Genomic DNA, 24,793 nt, shown 5'->3' with positions numbered 1-24,793 from the left:
AACTGACTTAGTTGGTCTTTAAGGTGCTACTGGAAGGAATTTGTTTTGTTTTGACTATGGCAGACCAACACGGCTACCTATCTGTATCAGGAGGAACTTTCTGATGGTAAGACCTCTCCTCTTTTCAGAGGGGAGGAGTTGTGAGCGGGAGCCAAGCCCATCAGCCAGCCAATAATGGAGCCAGCGGCCGCGGCTGCACCAGGGCTCCATTCTTTTCCTGTTTTCATCGGATCACCCGCCCTCCTTTCCTCCCTTAGGTCATTTCTTGCTTCTGACCTTGCTATGGACTTTGGTCAGTTGCCCTGGTTGTCCAGGGGACCTGGTAGGAATTCTTATCCATTTGGCAAAATGGCACCAGCCTCTTGGCTTTTCGCCTACTTCGTAGCAAATCTTCACAACTTTCTGGAATTGGCAGTTAGGCATTGGAATATGTGTAGTGTGTGGGAGGGCAGGTTGTGGCCATCACTTACCCCTCCCCTTGTTTGGGTATTCCATTAAAGGAATCCAGTGGTTGTGGATCCTGTCTGATGCCCTTCTGGTGGCTAGGGCCATGGCACGACCCCGGTGAATTCAGGGAAAGCTTCCAGTTGTATTTGCATCAACAAGCTCCTCCCACTGGTTGTTAACCCTCAAATGACTCCCCGCCGAGCGGGGTGAAGTCATGTATAGATCATTTGATCCAATGCCTAAGCCAATACCACTCACATGCTGTAACCAATAAAGTTGTGACCTTATTTAGCCTATTAACCTAAAATACTTGTGTCCTTGTGTCTTATTTATCTCCATGTGGGTTGTGGGTCCTCAACTCACAAGAGCTGTTCAAGGGTGGAATGGACCACCTGGGAAGGTAGTGGTTACTCTTTGCCTCCTGCCCTCGAAAGATGAACAGCATTAGGAGACAATGCAATTGGCACTTTTTTTTCCTTCAGTAATTTTCTTAAACAAGTGCAGATTTAATTAAGGCTTATTGTAAATTAATTTGACCTGGGCACTGAGCCAGTGAGGGGAGAACATAAAGATACACATCTGGCTCAAGCTGATCTTTTGCTCTGTTTTTTAAAACAAATCTTGGGAAGGGGCATTTAAGCGAGATTGGTCTCGGTGGGGGTCAAGCACAGGTCTCTCTCCAGGCTTCTGGAGAAAATCATGTACCATATTTTTTTGTGTATAAGATGCCTCCGTGTATAAGACGCCCGCTATTTTTGGTGACTATAATTTAAGAAAATAGAGGGAGATGGCACAGAGTTGTTGAGCTTTCTTTTTGGGGGGAGGATTGCCCAGAGTTGTTGAGTGTTGAGTTGTATTTTTTTTTTGGGGGGGGGTGTTGCACAGGGTTATTGAGCTTTTCTTAGGGAAGATTGCAGAAAATTGCTCACCTACACGCATCGCGAATTCTGCCTCTCGTCTGTCCCCTCACCGGCATGAGCTACCAATTGCCCACCCAGTTGCCGCAGCGACAGCCAATCAACACCAACCCTTGACGCAGCTACCAATAACATGCCCAATAGCTACTGTCAGCTGCCGCTGCAGCAGCTAATCAAATGTCCACCCTATGCACAATCCATGTATAAGACGAGCCCCACTTTCTGGCATAGTTCTTAAAGGAAACAAACTGGTCTTATACACGGAAAAATACGGTACAAAATGACTCTTGGATGTGAAATTGTAGTGCTACTTAGGCCAGTGGGGAGGTGTGGGTGTGAGGTGTTCAGCATCAGCAAACCAGGACAGCTGCTAGGGAGCTGGCTCAGTCTGTCACCTCAGCCACCTGCAACTCACACTGTCCAGCTGGGTTGCTTGCCCACTCACCTGCCTGCCTTCCACCACCCAGCTGCAGTTCGTGTGGCTGCTTATTGGCAGCCATGTAAACTGCAGCATGATGACATTCTTACATTGTTCTTTATATAGGGAGATATAGCAACTAGCAATTACATTTGCAGAGAAGAGAACCCATACTTCTTTTCCAAAGGCCAAGGTATATGGCTTTATCTCAAGTCAACAGGTGAAAAGTTTAAGTGTTGGTGTCAGATGCACCTCTGTGGGGAGGGAATTCTGTGTTTTGGGGGCTGCCACAGAGAAAGCTATTGCATGAGCCAATGTCCCCCGAACCTCTGAGGACAGCCATACTGCCAGCAAGACTTCATCAGATTGGCAGCTAAGGAAAGAGGCACTCCTTCAGATATTTAGTTTTTGTTTAGGGCTTTATGTGTTCATATAAACTTAACACCATTTATTCATTCCTTTTGGCTTCTAAGATTTTGCTGGACATTGCTCATACATTGCCACGAGGTCCAAAAATTTGCTTCTTTTTTACAAATAAAAGCTTAGATTTTTTTGGGAAGTGGCTGCAACACCTCTTTCCCATCTGTCCCTGCTACATGGCTGTGGGATCCAAATCATATTCTTGGCTCTCTTGATAGGTGACACCATTAATAATGGCCTTCCTTAAGCAATCTGCTTTTTTTTTTTTTAAATAAGAGGTTGATGATAACAACTGGATTATTGCTTTTTGTGTACTTGTTTAATTGCTTGCCAGTTTCGACCAGAGCACCAGGCTTCTGCAACAGGGTTTCTGTTGCTTGAGGATTGCTGCTGGCTTGTCGGAAGCCTTGTGTGCTAGAATTCTCCACTCACTTCTGCAAAAGGAAAGGCTGCTTTGTTTTAGAAATCCACCTAGGGCAAGATGGTCCAACTGCCTCCTTGGACGCCTGTTAGAAATGAGTTGGTGGTATTAATGCACAGGTATCTTTTTGCTACCTAAATCCCTCTAACAGTCTGGTAGCTTTAATCAGGGAAGTTAAGGGTCTGAACTGGATTATCTTCTTACACCGGGAGGTGGCCTCTTCAGGCTAGAGATTAGATGTCTCCTGAACTGTCTGCCGCCTTTCATGGATTCTGATTTCCTTTTGACCAAATCCTTCTGTTTCTTTTGGCTTTTCCTACAGGAAGCCTTTAGCTCTTTTGACTAGATCTCTGTTTTCTTTTTCTCGTCTTTTCTCTCAGTGTGGAATAAAAGGTAAAGGTAAAGGACCCCTGACCATTAGGTCCAGCCGCGAACGACTCTGGGGTTGTGGCGCTCATCTTGCTTTACTGGCTGAGGGAGCTGCCGTTTGTCCGCAGACAGTTTTTCCGGGTCATGTCGCCAGCATGACTAAGCTGCTTCTGGCGAAACCAGAGCAGCGCACAGAAACGGCGTTTACCTTCCTGCCGGAGCGGTACCTTTATCTACTTGCACTTTGACATGCTTTTGAACTGCTAGGTTGGCAGGAGCTGGGACCAAACACCAGGAGCTCACCCTGTTGTGGAGATTCAAACCGCCGACCTTCCGATCGGCAATCCCAAGACTGCCCACAGACTCATCAGCAGATGGTGTGGATGTGGTTGGGCACCCAAGGGGCATTTCTCTGGTTCCATGTGGACAGCATGGCACTGATCTCCTTCCTGTCTTCCCTTCTTCTCCACTTGTAGTATTCACAAGCCTCCTGCAATTTAGGCTTAACACAGGCAGAGGAGCAAGAAGGGGTAGGATTCCCCATGTGCCTTGTTTTCTCTCTCTCTCTCTCTCTCTCTCTCTCTCTCTCTCTCTCTCTCTCTGAGATTGCATGGATTGATTGGGGCCCAGGGGAGAGGTGAGCAAACAGGCAGTGACAACAGTGAGGAGGTGGGGAAGAGGAAAGCAGTGAGACCATCTTTGCCATTATCTAACAATGGGTCTCTCCATACACAAATCCCGCCCTGCCCCGTGGTCTGAAGTGATGTTCCTGGACAGGGAGGCATTTTAAAAGCTGCCTGTCTGAGATGCCATGACAGATGGCCATCAAACTTCTGCTTAAAAGCCTTCAAGGAAGGAGAGTCCACCACCTTCCAATATAATAATTGTTAAGTTGTGGGTGAACATATCATACGACACAGCTGACGAGTCTGTGAACACTCCTGTGAGCACACAACTTTGGGGCTCCATGAGGCTTCCCCACCGAGCAGGCTTGACGGCCCCTACTTCTGGTTGCACCAAAATGTGGGCAGGCTGAGCTGGCACCTCTGGTGGAGCTGCTGTGCCCCTGCCCCTGCTGGGTGGGGTGTGGTGGGCAGCTGCTTAGCACACTCAGTGGCTGGCACTGGCCTGGGTGCCTCTGCTGGGGCCACTTTCCTCTTGGTGGCAGGTGTTGGGTCCTTGCTGTGTGGCCGACGGCCATCCCTGCTTGCAGATGAGGGTCTGTTGAAGTGGAGCTGCAGAAAGTGGGAGGCAGGGAAGAGGAAGAGGAGCCCAATTAGCATGATGGAGGCTCCTCTTCCCACTCCACACAGGTGTTCTTACTTGTCAGTGAATCCATACCTGTTCTGCAGGCAGCTTCTGTTGGCCGTATCAGACAAAAGTGGTTGCCATGGTTTGTGTGCGCATGGGTGTGCAGGCATGAATTGGACCTTGGTGCTGGTGCTGAGGGAAGCTTATTTAACCCTTTCCCTCAACGCCATTCCCGCCCTCCTCAGCTTACATTTCTATGTTCCCTACCCAGCCGCCACCTGCGAAAGGGGAAAATAGGTGGGTATCTGTATTCTGACCACACTTTCTTAACATGACTGGTGTGTGTGTGTGTGTATGTGTGAGAGTGAAATGGGGAGTAGGGCAACACCATCTTTGATTCCTCCCTCCCCTTAGCCTGAAGAGACAGAATTGCAAAGGGATGGGTTTGTTTGTTTTTTAATAGTGTTTTTTCAGTCAGCTATTTGGTATAATTCCACTTGGGCAGTTTAGTTCCTCTTGAATGTCACAGACAATACAAAGCCATCATAATGATCCATATTAAATTTATCTCCCCCTGGAAATGTTTCTCTCTCTTTCTCTGGAACATTCAGTGTGTACCACCCACATAGTTTAGCACCCTCAGAACAGCTGACAGGGCCTCGTGTGAGCTTCTATTACACGTTATCATTTGGAGAGCACTGTGGCCTGGTGTGTGTGTGTGTGTGTGTGTGCACGCATCATATTCATCTCCATGGAGTCCTCGGCCTCCTCTGGTTATTCAGCCTGTGAGACATGGCACAATCTCTTTCTCTACCCACTCTCTGTATCACCCTCTCCCCCCGTGAGACTCATCAGGTGGGAGGACTTGCTCAAAATCTTGCTCCTGTACTCTTCCATCCTCCCAGGAAGATGATATATATAAAATCCAGCCTTGCTGATTTTGCCGGGATCTGGCATGGCCAAGAACCGGGTACCCGAGAAAAAGCTGATTCCATGTTCAGGGAGCTAGATCAAGCAGGGGTCTGAAAGTAGTATAGAGTCAGGTGGTGCAATAGCTCAGTGCACCTGCCTGTTAACCAGAAGGTTGGTGGTTCAAGCCCACCCAGGGACAGCTGTGGGCAGGATTCATGCATCGCAGGGGTTTGGACTGCTGTTAGATGAGCCTCAGGGTTCCTTGCAACTCTGCTATTCTAAGAGGCGGGATAATAAGGGCTTTGTACCACCAGCAGCCTGCGTGCTGCCCTCCAGATGTTGCTGGACTACAGTTCCATCATTCTACAGTTCTGTGATTCCTGACCATTGGCCATGCTGGCTGGGTTTTGGAGTCCAGTAACACCTTGGTCTCCTCCACAGGTGACTCTGTGCTACGGTCTCATTTGGAAACACAGTGTGCAACACGAATGGAGAGCTGTATTCAGACGGAGGGCTGTTCTTCCTGCTGGGCAACCTTCCAGGGTCCATGTGCCACTGGTGGGGCAGAGCCAGAGGCAAGATTGAGCAGATCAATGGCTGCCAATTTTACCTTTGGACAATAGTTTCTGCGTATTATCAGATCCTCCTCTCTCCTCCATCAGGGCAAGCAGGAGATGTTATGAGAGCTCAAGGTTGCATTCCAGTTGGGAGGGTGTGGCCTGTGGAGAAGAGGGCGTGGCCTGTGGTGAAGGGGGTGTGGCCTGTGCCGAGTCCCAAAGGCCCAGATAGAAGCGTGTGGAGGGCTGCATTGCCCTCACCCCGGTTCTGAGGTTCCCCACTCCTGGTCCAGTCTTAAGAAGGGTATTGTGCAGAAAAGTGCAACCACAAGGATTAAGTGCCACAAGGAAAGACTGAAGCAGTGTTAGGGTATCGGTGGCCTCCCAGCTGCCTCTGAACTACATCTCTCATTACTCCCAGCCAGTGTGACAATGGCCAGGGATTAAGAGAGATGGAGTTCAGCAACATATTTTAAAACACTAGCTAAACCTTGGGAGTGTTTAGCATTTTTTCATATTGTGTATTAGGGAGATCAGCATTTGGTGGGAATCTGCTGTTTCGGTGCTGCCTTTGCTTGCAGGCATGGCCAAACTTGGCCCTCTAGATGTTTTGGGACTACAACTCCCATCATCCCTAGCTAACAAGACCAGTGGTCAGGGATGATGGGAATTGTAGTCCCAAAACATCTGGAGGGCAAAGTTTGGCCATGCCTGGGGAATGGGCTTCACTTATACTTTGGAAGTACCTGCCTATTGACACCAGGTAGACTCTACTCTTTTCAATGCCTTTGTTTAGGTCAGGCTATCCAGACACACGGAGCTAGTTACATGTGTTTTATTTCTTTTTAGCGGCCATTGATTGTGTTTTGAATATTTTAAAGTACCCATCTTTAACTGTTTTTTTGAATGGATAATGCTTTAGTTTTTGTAAAAATTGCTTAGAGAGGTTTTTCTTTTTTTCCTTATAATTATGCAGTATATAAATTTTGTTAAATAAAAATGAGTAATAATCTGCTAGCTGAAATCCAAGAGGTTGGCAAATGCAAAGCGGAACTTGTTTGCCAGCTTCCCTGCTCGCTCCCCCCCCCCCGGCTGCTTCAAATCTTTTTTAAAGCATTGTTCTGAGTCATCGTGCTAATAAACATAGAACGGCTTAAATCAGTGCTGCCTGTCCTTATCGAAAAGGGTCCTTTTCATAATGAACACAAATAGTTTTATGCTCTTCCCTGCGTGCACCTTTACAGTTGCATAGTCAAAAATAGCATGAAAACCTCCGGTAGTTTAGCAAGAGTGACTTGACACACCTGAAGCTAATCAGGAGCAGAGGTCAATGCCCAGTTTGAAATGCATCTGCAGGGAAGGTTATTACAACTGGGCGACTCTCTCTGTCTCTCTCAGCTGTGCCCTGGTTTTTACCTGTGGAAAACAACAGGCGAGAGGCAACAGTTTGTAGAATGCTCAAGTCGCTTCATTTGGATGCAGGTTCCAGCTGTGCTTTTATCTGTCAATAGATCTAGGCCAGGGAGGGGGAAACTTTCTTTGAAACCTGAAGCTTGCATTCCCTTAGGGCTAATTCTCCATTGCTGGCAGTGGGCAGGACAGAAATGAAAGTGGGTGGGGCCAGCTTCAGTGGTAAAGGTAAAGGGACCCCAGACCGTTAGGTCCAGTCGTGGGCGACTCTGGGGTTGCGGCGCTCATCTCACTTTATTGGCTGAAGGAGCCGGCGTACAGTTTCCGGGTCATGTGGCCAGCATGACTAAGCCACTTCTGGCAACTAGAGCAGCACACAGAAATGCCGTTTACTTTCCTGCCAGAGTGGTACCTATTTATCTACTTGCACTTTGATGTGCTTTCAAACTGCTAGGTTGGCAGGAGCAGGGACTGAGCAACAGGAGCTCGCCCCGTCGTGGGGATTTGAACCGCCGACCTTCTGATCGGCAAGTCCTAGGCTCTGTGGTTGAACCCACAGCGCCAGCCTTGTCCCAGATTCAGTGGTAGGTGGGGCTATTCTAGCACCCCCCCTCATGTACCACCCCGCATCACAAATACACATAGTTCACACCCCTACGTCCACGTGTATATGTGTATGCATGTATATCTATACCAAGTGAGGGGAGGACTTAGGTACTATGACGCCCTGAACTAGGCCAGGATTTGGTACCCCTCTCCCCAGCCCTCATGCCATGCCAGGCTTTGGGAAGGAGGTGAGAGGGCCCTGGCAGGGTCCTAGAGCCCTCACACCACCTTCCCAAAGCTGGACAAGCGCTAAGTAGGCATTGGGGAGGAGATGGGAGAACTCTAGGACCCTGTCAGAGCCCTCACACCTTCTTCTTGAAGCCAGGCTTGGAGCCCAGTGTGGAGGAACTGGCCACATTGCCCTAAAACCACCTCTGCTTTGGCTCCCCAGATGTTACTGGGTGACAACTCCCATCATCCTTGACCATTAACCTTGCTTGCTGGGGTTGCTGAATCCAGCAACATCTGGAGGAGCAAAGGTTCTCCACACCTGATCTACACACACACACACACACGATTGTGAACACACATACACATTCACACACACCTGTATGTATGTGCTTATGCACTGTGAGAACATACACTCTTTCATTCTCTCTCTCCCTCTCCGTCTCCCTCTTTATGCATCCAGCTGCCACAATCAGGCTTGAAAAATGTCTCCTTTTGGAGCCAGTGGGAGGCCTAGATTCTAGGTTTACTGCATTGATTTCCTTTTGGCATCTCCCTTGTCTCCCTTCCTTCCAGCTTGTACCTGTTCGATGAGCACACAAGGCGTTCCTTTCTCTGTGTGCTTCCAGCTATCGGCACGCACTCCGATATGGCATGTTCTACTGCTCAGAGACCCGTGTGCTGTCTTTCGTATGACAAAATGACAGGCTGTGAGACGAAGGCAGCTTGTCTGCAGAGCAGATGATGGGGAGGTAGAACCGTTCCTGGACTGTCCTACTTCATGCTGGAACTACACACACACACACACACACACACACACACACACACACAGCACGTGCGCGCGTTTGAAATGAATGCTTAGCAAATTCACTGAATTAATTCAAAAATCACTAAATCATATCTGCAAGCTGTTCCTATAATTTCCAGGTACTTTTTATGATGGAACTTTGGGCAATTTTTAATTCCATTCCATTTTAATTTGTTTCAAGTGTATTATTTATTTAGTTAGTTAATGAAATTTATATACCACTTGATCGTAGGGGGAAAAACCTCATAGCGGTTTTACAAAAAAGGTAAAACAATAAAATTATCACTAAAAATTTACAACCATAATTTAAAGCATACAGAAGTTTGAAACCACAATAGAAAACAAATTAGAACAAACTGCAAACTTTCTAAACATTTGGGTAGGCTTGTCTAGATAAGAATGTCTTCAGTTGCTGCTGCTGTAAAGAATACAGTCAAGGCATCTGGCTAATATAAATAGGCAGGGAGTTCCAAAGCGTTGGTGATGCTACACTAAATGATCAAATGTGCGGTGGTTGTTATGTGGCACCTGTAAAAAGTGCCCATTCTGCTGATTGAAGTAGTCAAGTGGGCATATGCAGAGTAAGGTGATCTCTGAGGTAGACTGGTCCCAAGTTGTTATATATATATACTTCAGTGGTACCTCTGGTTGCGAACGGCATCTATTCCGGAGGCCCGTTCACAACATGAAAGGAACGCAACCCACAGTGGCGCATTTGCACATGCGCAGGTTGCGATTCGCCGCTTCTGCGCATGCGCGTGATGTCATTTTGCGCGTTTGCGCATGCGCAAGTTGCGAAACCCAGAAGTAACCCTTTCTGGTACTTCCAGGTCGCCGCAGGACACAACCTGAAAAAACGTAATATGAAGCAAATGTAACATGAGGTATGACTGTATATCTATATCTATATCATCTATATCTATATCTATCTATCTATCTATCTATCTATCTATCTATCTATCTATCTATCTATCATCTATCTGTCTGTCTATCTGTCTATCTATCTATCATCTTAACAATAACACATTGAACATGGGCCCATAGCAGACCAATGCAGACCTTTGAACCACAGGGGCTACACACTGCAGCATTCTGCACCAGCTGCAGCTTTCAGGCAGGAGTTTCTCTCAATGCTACATGGAAATGCCAGGGATTGCCAAGACAGGTTCTCTACCACTGAGCTATGGCTGTCACTCAAAGGTTGCTGAGCTACATCCCCCCATCAGCCCCAGCAAGCACAGCCAATGACTAGAGAGGATGGGAGTTGTAGTTCAGTGGCATTTGGCGCACAAATGTTTTCCTACCCTTGTGCCCGTTCAGGCCTTAAGTGGGAGAATCACACCTGGGGATATTTGACTGCTAACTAAACAGACCGCCTTTTGGCAGGAGCAGAGATGGGGTCTGCGCTGGCACAGACCCACGGAGCCTGGCAAATGGGGACTCTTGCCACATCCTAACATCTTTCAATGCAGTGGAACAGAGTTAGGACTGCTCTCTGCGATATGTTCCTGTCTACAAGGTAGTTGCACAGGTGATTGCGGACCACTGTAGAGGACAAAGAGAGCTTTGAAGATTTCTTGAAAGATCTCATAAAATTTTCTTGATTTAAAAATCTCTCCTGTCATTCACCACTCTGCTATGAAGATATATAGCGACTGTCTAGTTAAGCTGGATAATTAACACAGAGGTCCCACTATTATGTGAGGCGATTGCCTCTTACCCTTTTCTGCTGGGGGACCAAGCTATGCACTTCAAAGGCATCTCAAAATAATGATTTTTAAACTTATTTATTTATTTATTTATTTATTTATTTATTTATTTTGAAGGCTGGAGACAGTCCCTGATATGTATGGAGGAATTTTGTTAAATATTTCTATTGTTGCTTTCACAAACCTCATTGAAAATGAAAAGACATGATGATGTGTCAATTTGGTTTTATTTATTCCCTCTGATGTATCTTAACTCATTTCTCATTGTGATAGGATTGTCCGTGACTTGTGAAACCCTCCTCCCCGCAACCCGCCCCATGCTCAAGAGCTGGACGTTTCTCCCATCTGCTCATACCTTCTGGGCAATTTTAAAATTTTTGCTCTACACCTTCACTGTCTGAATCCTGCTCTTTCCCCTGTGCCTTCAGCAGAGCAGTTCTACAAAAGCTGGCTGACGTGGGGTCCAGAAACCCATCACCTTTGGCCCCTGACCAGGCTGACAGGGACTGATGGGAGCTGGAGTCCCAAAACCTCTGGAGGTTGTGCCTCTGTTGACTGCCTCTGATCTAGACCAGGGTGGCCCAACCTTTCATACCAAGTGGGTCGTGCGAGTACTTCAACATGGGACCCGTGGGTGGCACACCATCTTGATGTGTGTGGGCGTGGGGTGGGGAGAGCGAGACCCATACTCCAGCCCTAATACTGCCTTCCCCAAGCCAGCAAAGCCAGATTTTGGGAAGAAGGTGCAAGGCTCTGGCAGGGTCCTTGAGCCTCCCACCTCCTTTCCAGAGCTGGGAAAGCACTAGCTAGGCTTTGGAAAGGAGGAAGAAGGGCTCTAGGACCCTGCCAGAGCCTTGCACCTCCTTCTCAAAGACTAGCACCTTGCTTACCTGGCTTTGGAAAGGCAGCATGAGGACTGGGGTGTGTGTCAAATGTTGCTGAGGGCCGCACAAAAGGTATGGAGGGCCACATGCAGCCCTTGTGACGCGTGCTCGACTGCTCTGATCGAGACAGTTTGCTGGTATGTGGAACTGGATAAGTGCCTGATCACTGCTTGCCTGCATTCAACAGGAATATGGTTTTTGTTTTGTTTTGTTTCCAAGTACATCTACAGTACAGAAATAGACTGGTTTAAATATAGCCTAGTCCCTTTCCCCAAGGGATTCTGGGAATTATAGGTCTGTAGTTATGTGAGGGGTGTGTATGAGGTATTTCAAATGGAGAATTTTCAGTAAAATTCTGTGGATTAAAAGGGAGACACTTTTGTGTTCCTCTAATGTTGCCACTGTTTCTGTCTTTCTATCTATCCTCCAAGGAGCTGAAAGCAGCATACCTGATTCTCTTCCTTCTCCTCCAAGGAGGTCAGGTTTGCTAAGCCTGTTCATGCGGATGCAGTCGACTCACCCCTATTCTTTGGCAATGGAGGTGGCATTGATGGAGCCAGATTCAAGTCTCCTCTAGCCCCAGACACCCCCTGGGGAGGGATGGCTCTTGGTTGGAGGCAGGCAGCTCTGGAGAAAACGTGTCACCCAGGGCAGCACTGAGGTGAGCTGCTTTCTTCCCCAGGGTCTCGACTGGGCTCCCCCAACCTGCTGGGCCCCTCCCCAGGACCCAGACTCTCCAGATTTCTGCTCTCTTCCCATTCCCCCTCCCACCAGTCCTGCCAAGATTTCTCCACAGGGCTCAAGGCACTTTTCTAAGAGTTGTTATTGGGATCCTATTCCCCTCATGGAGCAACAATTCCCATAGTTCCCTGGGAAGAGGAATTGTTTGTCAAGCCCCTCTGGGAGTTGTAGCACTCCCATGGGAATAGGGGCCTCCTAACAGCTCTTGGCATCCTTAACAAACTAGCCTTCCCAGAACAGAATAAAAAAATTCCTTCCAGTAGCACCTTAAAGACCAACTAAGTTAGTTCTTGGTATGAGCTTTCGTGTGCATGCACACTTCTTCAGATACACTGAAACAGAAGTCACCAGACCCTTCTATATAGTGAGAAGGTGGGGAGGGGTATTACTCAGAAGGGTGGTGGGATTGGGTGATTGGCAGATAGCTGTGATGAGCCTGTTGACGACTCTTAACGACTGCAATAGGTCTTGCAGGAAAAAGCAAGGGGTGAGAAGGTGAAAAATGGCTTTGTCATGTATAATGAGATAAGAATCCAATGTCTTTGTTCAGACCAGGTCTCTCCATGGTTTTAAAAGTCGTTAAGAGTCGTCAACAGGCTCATCACAGCTATCTGCCAATCACCCAATCCCACCACCCTTCTGAGTAATACCCCTCCCCACCTTCTCACTGTATAGAAGGGTCTGGTGACTTCTGTTTCAGTGTATCTGAAGAAGTGTGCATGCACATGAAAGCTCATACCAAGAACTAACTTAGTTGGTCTTTAAGGTGCTACTGGAAGGAATTTTTTTATTCTGTTTTGACTATGGCAGACCAACACGGCTACCTATCTGTAACTAGCCTTCCCAGGAGTCTTTGGGGGAAGCCATGACTGTTTAAAGTGGCAGGATACGGTTTTTGACAGGGATGTGGGTGGCGCTGTGGGTTAAACCACTGAGCCTGGGACTTGCCGATCAGAAGGTAGGCAGTTCGAATCTTGGCGACGGGGTGAGCTCCCGTTGCTCAGTCCCTGCTCCTGCCAACCTAGCAGTTCGAAAGCACGTCAAAGTGCAAGTAGATAAATAGGTACCGCTCCGTGCTGCTCTGGTTCGCCATGTGCTGCTCTGGTTCACCAGAAGCAGTTTAGTCATGCTGGCCCCATGACCCGGAAGCTGTACGCTGACCCTGGAAGCTGTATGCTGGCTCCCTCGGCCAATAAAGCAAGATGAGCGCCGCAACCCCAGAGTCGGTCACGACTGGACCTAATGGTCAGGGGTCCCTTTACCTTTACCTTACTGTTTTTGACGCATAATGCAGATGAGGCATGCACACAAAAGCTTATACCAAGAACAAACTTCGTTGGTCTCTAAGGTGCTACTGGACAATTTTTTTATATATCTCGACTGCGTCAGACCAACACGGCTACCTACCTGAATCTCAAACTTCACTTGTTTCTTAGACTTTCTCTCTGCATTTACCCGCTAGGAGGCCTAGTCATGTGTTCAGCTTTCCTCAGGCGGTCTCTTTCCTTCCTTCCCCAGGACAGCTCCTGTTTGTCAAATTGTTCCCTTTCGTGGGTGGATGTTTCAATTTGGCATTGCAGCAGCTGCTGTGGCGAATGGCGTAGCAATTAACACATTAGGGGGCTCTGGGGGTGAGTAACCCCATCACAAACTCTTCAGGCTCTCTCTCTCGTTCTTTTTTATTACTGTCTGCAAAAATATTCTTTTTTCCCAGCTGGAGACTCGGACTGTGGCTAAGGGCACCCACCGTCAATCTTGTTCCAGGCAGGCAGAAGCAGGTAAAAGACTTCTTTTGACTGACGTGAGGCTGTCAGTCTCTTTTGGCTGAGTGAAATGAGGGTCTGGGTCAGCTGCTCTGTTTGGCTTTCCATTAAGCTTGTTTGGAGAATGCTAACTCAGATGAAAAGAGCGATATCGGCATGGGATTTGGTGTACACGGGTTCTGTTCAGCTGCTCGCTCCCTTGACTCAGCAAACAGGTAGGGTGGTGTGGGTGAAGAACTGACTTGAGTGTGCTAGCTCTGCCCCTGTCCCCCTCTGTGAGTTCAAGGGTGACTCTGCAGCTTGGAAGCCTCATGTACTTGTGGAGCTCCTCGTGGGATAGATGCGCCCTGGTACTCTGTAGCAGGGAAATCTCACATACTTGTGGATCTCCTTGCATGATGGAGGACCTTGAGGACTCTGCGACAGGGAAGCCTCGCATACTTGTGGAGCTCCTTGTGTGATGGAGCAGCCTGGTGACTGCTTCAAGGAAACCTCATGGACATGTTGTTAAGTTGTGGGCAAACATATCAGACGACACAGCAATTCTTCAAACAGCTCTTGTTTATTCAAAGGCCAGAACAGAACTGAACTGAAGAGCTCAGTCAGCCTGCTTATATAGAGCTCCAGAACAACGTAACTGTAGCAACTTTCTAAAACTATCCAATCACTGAACGTCACTTTTGATCCTTCATTTGCATAACTATCTACAGTATCCCCTTGCTAGCCCAGGGTGAGAACTTCAGTACATAACACATGTGGATCTCCACAAGTCCGTGAGGCTCCCCTGCTGCAGTCTCCAGGGTGCTTCATCCCACAAGATGAAGGGAATGGGGTACTCTTACCTGCTCTGTGTGTCTTTCACCCACCACCCATGTCTGTTTGCTAAACCAAGTTAGTGAGTGCCCGATTGCTGCTGAAACTTTGAAGAGCTGCTGCCCATCAGTGTAGGCCGCACTGAGCTACGAGGGCTAGTGGTATGACTCAATATGAAGCAGCTTCCTATGTCATTAAAAGGTGCCCTAGTAGACAGGACAACAGCTCACACGCTGCAGAAGGCAAACACCATTTTAAGAGGCGCTATTTCTCACAAGAGGGAATACCTTTGAAATGCCTGCCACAATCCACATGGGTGACTCAAAAAATGATAAAAGAAAAATGCTTTTTTGTTTGTTTTCTGGACTATTGTTTGCTCATATGCAAAGGTAATCTTTATTCAGTTGTTAAAGCCAGTCAGTGTAGACAACACTGTGTCGCCTGACTCAGTGCATCCGTGTCTTGTGTTCCTGTGTACAGTGGTACCTTGGGTTACAGACACTTCAGGTTACAGACTCTGCTAACCCAGAAATAGTACCTCAGGTTAAGAACTTTGCTTCAGGATGAGAACAGAAATCGCACGGCAGCTGAGTGGCACCAGGGGGAGACCCCATTAGCTAAAGTGGTACCTCAGGTTAAGAACAGTTTCAGGTTAAGAACGGACCTCCAGAATGAATTAAGTTCTTACTCCCTTTGGCCTTGCTCAGGCATGCAATTTGGATTACAGCACCCATGTGGCAGTGATGGCCACCAAACTGGGTGGCTTTGAAAGAGGATTAGGCAAATTCATGGCGGAGGAGAGGGCTGCCAATGGCTGCTGGCCAGGATGGCTACGCACTGCCTCTGCCGTTGGATGGATGGAGGCAGAAATGGTTCTAAATGCCAGTTGCTGGGAATTGCGATTGGGAGAGCACTGGTGTGTTCAGGTGCCACAGCTATCTAGTTGGTCACTGTGGGCAGGATGCTGGACTAGGTGGGTCATTGACTTGATCCAGCAGGCTCTTCTTAGGTTCTTCTGCTGAGGCTTAGAATCATAGAATCATAGAATCATAGAATCATAGAATCATAGAATCATAGAATCATAGAGTTGGAAGAGACCACAAGGGCCATTGAGTCCAACCCCCTGCCAAGCAGGAAACACCATCAGAGCACTCCTGATGTTGACTGCTGCTTGATGCAGCAGTCAACAGGTGAATCATACGGGTGTGAACAACCTTCTTTCTTGGTTCAAATTGAGCCTGTGGGTGGTTGGAGGGTGCAAAATGCTACAAAGCTTCAGCAGGTTAATTGATTCAGTCCATACAGGTGGCGGCTGTGCTTTGTCCTATTTCTTATGCTTTAATTCCTGCCCCCCAGTCCCAATTCCGTCATGTGCCTGGCCCACGTTTTCCCCATCCTCTTCCCATGGCATCGGAGACGTAGAAATTCTCACTCTCTCCCCTTTCACAGGTCATCTCTTCTTGGTTTTGGCATTGAAAAGCACTTCACAAAGAACTTGCTTGAGCCAAACAAAACGATTCAAAGAAGTGTGGCTGTTCCCTGAGCCTGTCTAAAAATAGCGCGATGGAGGTCACTGTTTGTTTGTCTCTCAGAGATGTTCAGATCAGATTGTTACAAGTGAAGAAGGGGAAAAAAAAAAGAACGAGAAAAGAGAAAAAAAGGTCCCCCCACTCCCTCCCTCCCTTTAACTGGCAGTTCCTCGGCCTCCCTCTGGGAACCAGATTTCCAGCTGACTGCTCTGAGTTTGCCACCAACATCAGTAATAAAGATTTTGCAGTTTGCAGTCAAAAGGTAGATAGCAATTAGACACAGGGCAGAGTGAAGCTCACTTGCCTTTGCTCCTTCTTCCATCGCAATCCGATTGGCTTTAAGCTGTATTGGCTATGGCAAGGGAGAAAACAACTTTTTGTCTGCCCCCCAAATTGCCCGATTTGATGTGGAATTTCCAAGCGGAGGGCTCATAGCTCAGTGGCAAGACGGAGGTTGAGGGAATCTGTCAGTTTTGCTTTCTCTCAGTTTATCATTTTTCCAATCTTAAATTCAGTTCCCCATATTTCCACAGCTGTTTGTGATACATACTTAAGTAAAGGTCCTCATGGAATTCCACATGAACACTTTCGAATGCAATATTCCCTAAGACAGACATTTTTTAAAGCAAACTAGTTACACCTAATATGATTTATCTTGGTATGTTTTCCCCCCCCCTAACATGTGCATTTATACCTGTGTGTTAGCTGAGCACATGTATTTTTGTACACATTACTGGGCATACTGTTTGCATATTGCCTTTAAATGCAAACTGAATTGTATCTCTCCCACATCCCTAGCAGTTAGTCTCACTGAACTCAATGGAACTTCTGGGTGAGCATCCACACAACACTTGGTTTCCCTCCCTCCTTTCTGTTCTGGGCTGTATTGAGATTTGTCCAGACTGGGTCCAGGCGGTCCTGGATCACCCAAGGGTAGGACCACCTGGAGAAATCTGGGGCTGTCAAAAGGAGCAGGGGACAGTCTTCCTACTGCTAGTCTGGGTTAGGGTTCTATAAATCTAGATATAGACAAATATCTCCGCCTGCAACACACACAACTGTCCTTGATGCAAGGGTTTTAGGCGGCAACTGAAACGCCTTCCAGGGATTGCCACTGGACATGATGAGTCTTACTTCCGAGTAGACATGCATAAGTTTGCACACTGGTGGAGGAAGGGGGGTGCGGTGGGTGTGGTCCACCCAGGGTGTCATCCTTGAGATGGGGTGACATCGCCGCTCCGCCCCCTTGGGACGCTTGCTGCTTGCCGTGGGCAGCTAGTCCCGCCCCCACGGGTGGCTAGCCCTGCCCCCGGGTGCACAGCATGTGCACTGCTCTGGGGGGCAGAGCAGCTAGCTCCGCCTCTGGGTTTGCACTGTTAACCTTGTTGTGCTTAGCCATGTTTGGAAAGTCATGACATCTGTAATATTTTAGCTTGTAACATACAAATGTGGAAGCACTGCTCTCTAATAATATTAATCTGGAACGATAAGATTTAATGCTTGGCATGGCTCCTGTTATATGCTTTCCTTTTCTAAGCTGCGAAGGGATCTGCGATCCATTACTGAGCTGCTGGTCAGGTGGTACTTGGAATCTATCCTATCTCATTTCTGATCCTATCTCCAAGATGGATCAAGTGGATTCTGAAAGAACCAAACATTGCAGCATGAAAGCATAGATGTGTATGTATATCAATGGGTTTGAACTTGGTTGCCTTGAGGATTCTTACACAGGAAGCTGCCTCATCCCAAATCAGGCTAAGAGTCCACCTAAATTCATAGAATCATAGAACTGTACAGTTCAAAGGGACCCTGAGGGTCATCTAGCCCAACTCCTTGCAATGCAGGAATCTCAACTAAAGCATCCATTCATATTGTCTATGCTGACTGCCACCAGCTCTCCAGGGGACACCTCCCAGCCTACCAGGAGATGCAGGTTGAATATGGGGCGCAGCTTGTGAAGCAGGTGCTGTTCTACTGAGACACAGTACCTCCTGGCTGCTTGCTAGAGTTGAGCTCAGTGGCTTTGGGTCAAGATCCAGCACCTCTGAAGGTTGTGCTACTGGCATTTCCTGATTCTGCAGATCCCTCTTCCACTGTTGGCATCAAAGTTGTTGCTGGAAGTCCAGGTTGTGGCAATGTCTTGGCCAGCTGGTCTTTGCTTTTTCCTTACAAGAAGAAGGGCTGTAGCTTAGCGGTGGACCACGTACTTTGCACCCGGAGGGTCCCTGGTTTTGCACCTCCAGTTAAAAGGCTCTTAAAATTAAGGCTCACAGATTCAAACAGCTTACTGCTGCCACTGCTGCTCAGATTACACTGTCCTAGACAAGGCAGAACAACAACCCGACTCAGTGCAAGGCAGCTGCATATGTTCATACAATAAAAGCATCTTTATATAATTTCCCCTCGTATGAGAGAAGACTCGAAAACATTCAAGTCACGCTTCCAAGTGTGTGAGCCTGCGAGTCAAATTCCTGCCTCATTGTATTGCTGTCTCTTTTACTCAAGCATTGTACATGATCCAGATATACATATATATATATATATATATATATATATATATATATATATATATCCCCCTCATTGTACTTTAGTAAAAGAAGAACTCTGTAAAAAGTGATGTAAACATACACAGATCTGAAGCGTCATCTCCCGCAGTGGTACAATTCTTTCTGCATTTGAGGATGAGCAGCATTTGAAAGACACCCTTTAGTGTTCCTTTTCTGTGTGATTTCAGCCTTTCACAAAGAGTCGTCTTTTCATATTGATATATCCTAAAAGCCTTTTGGCTTTATTATTGGTTCTGTTGGGAAAACGTCTCTGCTGTGGAGTGTCGTTGTGACGGGAGCTGTGCAACGGTCCCCCCCGGCTGTTTAGCATGGAGTAGCTTAATGCGCAGTTTGGGTGTGGGGTACAACACTTTAAAGTTCTCTTAGCCCTTTGTTTGAATGCAAGAGCTGCAGGGAAGGGGAACGGCATTCGATGGTCTGGATGAGAAACAAGGTTAGATAATGCACACATTGTCCATGGCCTGCAGTTCTTCTGGAGTGGCGTCGGGGTACAGGGTGTTCATGTTGCGAATAGCTCAATGGGACATGATTGCATCTGTCACAGCTTTCTTGAACTGCCTCATAGCCAGGTACATGGGTCAGATGGCAAACAGTGGGAAGGTGTGCACTTTGATCATGGTGGTCATGAAGCCATGTACGAGAGGACCTTGATGAATCCTGTGAAGAGCTCTGTATAGAGCATGTAGATGGCCTTGTTGTCCCAAGGGTTCTCGCTCTGGAGGTCGATGGAGTGCAGGATGTATTTGATGAAGATGGTGAGCACCATCATCATGAGGATAGCACACTCAAAGCCAAAGACCAGCTGGACGGAGGCTCCCCGTGTGAGGATGCTGTGGTAGGCATGGCTGACAAACAGGAAATCCAGAATGCCCAGGAGCAGCATCAGAGAGACAATGCGAAAATGGAAGAGCCAGGAAATGTTTGGGCTCCTCTCCATAAAGTCCACACGGTCCTCAGCCAGCCAGTGGAAGCCCTTGAGGAAGAGGAGGAGAGTGAAGAGGGCCACAAAACGGGGGCTGAAGTCATCCCTGAAGACTGTGAAGGCAAGGCAGGTCTCGGTCACTGCATACCATGACCGCTCAAGCAGATGCTCCATTTCAGCTGCTCGGAGCTGTCTGAAAAATTATTTGCCCATGAATTAGCCTAACAGGAACACCAGGACAAAAGCTTGAATGTAGAGCACCGCCATGCTGGGACTGGACTTTGTCAGGTATACCACCGTTGGGTAGAACTGGTGCTTAAGATAATAGGCGCGTGGCACCACTACAGAGGTCAAGGCCAGGCTGGCAGCCATCATGATGGCTGTTCAGAACATCTCCCCAGCCCAGCGCCCAGCAGCCTAATCCTGGCAGCCCCGGAAGCTTCTGCGCCCACCTCAAGCTAAGGAAATAGCCAACACTCACCTATGGGGTCTGCGTTCATGTAAATAAGGGAAGAGCCCATGCTTAGTGGGGGAGCAGCTGCTCTGCAGGCAGAACGTCCAAGGTTCCACCCGTTGTGCCATGGTGCAGGGACATTGCAGTGGGTGGTGGTGGTGGGACTCTGAGGATGAGGTCCAGGCTCCTTCCTTGAAGGGAGGGCAGCCAGTAGTACTTTATTCAAGGTCCAAAGTGGAGAATGCAACCCTGCCACAGAGAATGAGTCCCTTGTCGTACCTCCGTCTCCACATCCCCTCATAAGCTCATCCTCCTTGTCATTTTGTAAGACTTTGTGAATGAACTTCTCAGGTGCTGCACATTTACGACTCAGTTCCTTCTCGTACATCCAATTGTTCTGGTCCTTTTGGCTGAGATACTAAACCGGTGGATCCTTCCATGGGGAACTGGCATACTGGTGTCTTTTAGATATGATAATAATAATTTATTATTTATACCCCGCCCATGTGGCTAGGTTTCCCAAGCCACTCTGGGCGGATTCCAACTGAATATTAAAAACAATACAGCATCAGACATTAAAAACTTCCCTAAACAGGGCTGCCTTTAGATGTCTTCTAAAAGTCTGGTAATTGTTTTTCTCTTTGACATCTGGTGGGAAGGTGTTCCACAGGGCAGGTGCCGCTACCGAGAAGGCCCTCTGCCTGGTTCCCTGTAACCTGACTTCTCCCAGCAAGGGAATCGCCAGAAGACCCTCAGCGCTGGATCTCAGTGTCCAGGCAGAACGATGGGGGTGGAGATGCTCCTTCAGGTATACTGGTCCGAGGCTGTTTAGGGCTTTAAAGGTCAGCACCAACACTTTGAATTGTGCTCGGAAATGTACTAGGCGCCAATGAAGATCTTTCAGGACTGGTGTTATATGGTCTTGGCAGCCGCTCCCAGTCACCAGTCTAGCTGCCACATTCTGGATTAATTGCAGTTTCCGAATCACCTTCAAAGGTAGCCCCACATAGAGTGCATTGCAGTAGTCCAAGTGGGAGATAACTAGAGCATGCACCACTCTGACAAAACAGTCTGCAGGCAGGTGGGGTCTCATCCTGCATACCAAGTGGAACTGGTAAACAGCTGCCCTGGACACAGAATTAACCTGCACCTCCATGGACAGCTGTGAGTCCAAAATTGGAGCCTTCAGCTCTTGAAGCAAAGTGTGCCACCGAATACCATTTGCCCGGTTGGAGTGGGTTGGAGAACAGACAGGGAAGGATGCTGGCTTTGAGGTGGTGGTGGGCTTCCTGGCGTCTTCTGACTGCCCACAGTGGGAATCTGGGTGGAGAAGGAGGTGGAAGTGGCCCTTGGCCTGATACAGCCTAGGTCTCTTCTTAAGTTGTCAAGAGCTTGTACTTGCATGCTGGCGCACAACCGCATGTTTGAGCAATGATCAATCTGATCACAGGAAACTAGGCTTGGTGGCTGATAGTGGCAACAGAAGGTCTTGTAATCCTCTTTTCCTCAGCTTCATTGATTATTGGGTGGTTTTTATGTCGCACATGCCGGGAGGCCTTCTTATTAGATCAGAGTTATCTCAGCAGCCTTAACAAGAAAAAAAGAGAGTTACCAGAGGGCAGTTTGTAAAGCGGTTCCTCAGTACTTGCTGATGTCCCTCCTCCTCCTCCTCCTCCTCCTCTCTTAACGGACTTTTCCTCCCCTTGTCTTTCGCAAACACTATTCAAGGTGACTGTCAAAGCCACAGAAGGCTTTTCTTAATGAATTGTAAAAAGCTTGTAAAGCTATCTTCCCCGGGCTCAGCAGCCGTTCCTTTTTATCTCCTAGTAATTGTCCCCCTTAGGATCAGCCATGTGATTCTAAAAGGTTCTTTTCTTTTCATGCAGCTGGTTTCAAAACCAGCATATTCCCCATGTATTGGCTTCCCGATCTTTATTTCACCCCATTCGTTTGGAAGGGCCTTGGCACGGGCTCCGTGGTTTCTTAATCCCTCGGGCAAAGAGAGAAAAAAATACCCACCCTCTCCCATAATAACATTTGCAGTGTTAGTTTGCTCTCAAGCAGGGATGGAGGTGGGGGGTATCTCAGGCCTGGGGCAACCTGGGGGCTCTGGACGGAGGAGAGAGTGTGCAGGAATGAGGCTTCTGTTCATATCTGAAATTCACCTTCATTACCCTACCCACTTTTGCCTCTGGCCCCACCCAACGCTGCCATGTGGCCTCTGGAAGGTTGCCCAGAAGGGAATGGGCCTCCTCTTCCCTGCTCTACAGTAAATGCAGAGACCACAATAATAGGATTAGGTCATGCTCACCTGTGGCTCGAAGAAGCTGTGAGCATGCAACAGCAGCCACAACCTGGGAAATGGCTTCAACTGGCTGGCAAAACCAGCCTATGGGTCTCAAGCCCTCAGTGAATTAGGGACTTGCCCTGCATGCAAAGACAGGCTCCAGTGGATGGAGACCAATAGTGGGTCCAGCAGTTAAGAAGGTGGTTTCTACACGTGCTGTAGAGCGAAATGAGGGACAGATGGGGCGCACCAACCTGGGAACGTAGCCCATCTAGAAGGAAAACTCTGATCCTAAACCTCTGCTGCCTTCATCTTTGGGAGAAGAAAAGGTTAAGGAGTGGAGTCCCTAAGATGGTTGGATGGTGCCTTGTATGCCTCCTTCTGGCAACTCCAAGTTGGTGCCAAGCATATTGCTCTTTGGACCACATCAGTGAGGAGGGGTCTTGGTGCCTGGGCAGCCCAGGACTTCCAGAGGGGGGAGTTCCATGCAGGATCACACCCAGAAGTGGCCTTCAACCTGAGTTTGTGCTACCAGTGCCTGTCTAGACCAAGGATGTTGCATTGCCTCTGACTTTGTGGACTTCGTGACAGTTGTCCCAGTACAGCCAGAGTCTCCCCTGCTTTGGCAGAGTATAGAATCATAGAATTGTAGAGTTGGAAAGGACTTGGAGAGTCATCTAGTTTAACCCTCTGCAAAAATGCGGAAATCCTACTCACTGCCATCCCTGGGTGGGCTTAAACCATCTGGTTAGTAGCCAGACACACTGATCCTCTGTGCCACACAGGCTGTGTCCCTTGAGCTGAAGAAGCACCAGGAGGAGTCATATTTGTCTTCATCAGCGGGTGATCTGAACCCGAAGGGGAAGGGTGTTTGGGACCAGCCCCAGAGGTTCTGCTTCCAGGTGAACCTGTGGGGCCAGTGCCTGCTCCCTATCTCTGAGTAAAGGATGTGGCATGGCCATTCTCTGACTCCAAGGACTCCACTGTAGAAGACCCTGAAAGGACCACTATAGAGGCCCCTTTAAGTGGAGAAGCATCTTGCAGCATGGGTGGTGCTGGCAATTAGGTTCCTCTTGGTGCAACTGCTGTGAAAGGATTCAGTTTAAGCCTGTTCCTTGCTGGAGCAGAGCTATGTTCCCCAAAGCACAGCCTGAGCACTGCCTTGCATCGCCTTGCCTTGTGACCATCCTGACCCTGTCCTGCACTCTGTTTGAGCCTTTCCACACAGCAGAGTAGAACACTGTTCTGTAAAGGCATAGCTTTCAGCCAAGCAGAGCTGCTGCTCATTTATAAGGCTCGGTCTAAGTCTGGCTGTTGCTGATGCAGCATCCGAACTCGGATGATGTCAGTGCTAGCATAGCATAGCATAGCATAGCATAGCATAGCATAGCACTGATGACTCTTTGCACCCAACTCCCATTTCCCGGCTGTTGTCCACAACAAGCCCAACCTTCACGAGAGGAGCCAGGCCCATTAGTGTGCAGTGAAGTCACTTACCATTAAACAACAACTCCTACTCTAAGTGAACTGTCAACCTTTGAGGAGTATATAATTTGTGTCTCAGTTGCATGCCTGCTAATCATGGTGATCATATGGGCCATTGGTTCCCTTGGGGGAGCTTTACCTTGAGGTTGTTTTATATATATATATATATATATATATATAAATGCTCATTTCCATTCAATAGAAACAGAGTCTGTTGTGCTTCCATGTCTCTCCCCACCTTCCATCTGTAATTGCTTAATTTATTAATCCCGAGAGAGTCATTGGCCTCAGTGGCACCTCTAGTACTGAACAAATGGAAATAAAGACAAAGAGGTCTCAATAATAACCCCATGAATGCATAAATCTTTCTTCTTCATATGGAGGAAGGAAGCCAAAGGGACTGTTATGTCTTAGAGCCTGGAGAAGAGAAAACTGAGAGGTGAGATGATAGACATCTTCAAATATCTTCACATGGAAGTTGGAACAGGCTTGTTATCTGCTGCTTCAGAGGGCAGGGCCCAAAGCAATGGATCCAAATGACAAGAAAGGGGATTCTGACTAGACATTAGCAATAACTTGTGTGTGGTAACACTTTTTCATCATGGAAAAAGCTACCACAGAGTGTGGCAGATTCTCCTTCATTGGAAGTTTTTCAATGGAGGTTGGATGGCTATCTGCCCCTCAGCAAACATGGACTCTGGTGGGCCTCCTTTGGGAGGCTGTCCTACATTGCTGGTGCCATGATTGAGAAGGCCATGTCTCTACATTATGCTCACCTTCCCTACACCTGATGTCATGTGTGGGGCAGGTAGAGATGTGGCTTCCAGTGTAGAAATGGGAGCCTTAAAGAGTGCTCTTGATTGCTTGTTGGAAAGAGAAAGCAGACTTGGCTCTACCACCATCCGTGGGGAGCTCACTCACATAGAAAGCGGCTC

General features: G+C 47.9%; 2 protein-coding genes across 3 annotated transcripts in view; one reads left to right on the top strand and one right to left on the bottom strand.

The window, feature by feature from the left end:
- Positions 1-24,793, top strand: part of TMEM132B (transmembrane protein 132B) — a 404,412-nt gene that overhangs the window by 31,174 nt on the left and 348,445 nt on the right. The window lies entirely within an intron of this gene.
- Positions 19,153-20,077, bottom strand: LOC309330624 (E3 ubiquitin-protein ligase synoviolin-like). The gene has a single exon (XM_081842332.1). The coding sequence runs from the start codon at positions 19,804-19,806 to the stop codon at positions 19,333-19,335; it is 474 nt and encodes a 157-aa protein (XP_081698458.1). The 5' UTR covers positions 19,807-20,077; the 3' UTR covers positions 19,153-19,332.

The sequence above is a fragment of the Podarcis erhardii genome (genome assembly GCF_964252035.2).
Source record: "Podarcis erhardii genome assembly, chromosome: 15".
NCBI lineage: Eukaryota > Metazoa > Chordata > Lepidosauria > Squamata > Lacertidae > Podarcis > Podarcis erhardii.
Note: the sequence above shows the minus strand (reverse complement) of the source record. Positions and strands in the feature narration are given on the sequence as shown.

Bases quoted from the DNA above. Each gene is read 5' to 3' on its own strand.
- LOC309330624 (XM_081842332.1), bottom strand. From the start codon at position 19,806: ATGGAGCATCTGCTTGAGCGGTCATGGTATGCAGTGACCGAGACCTGC.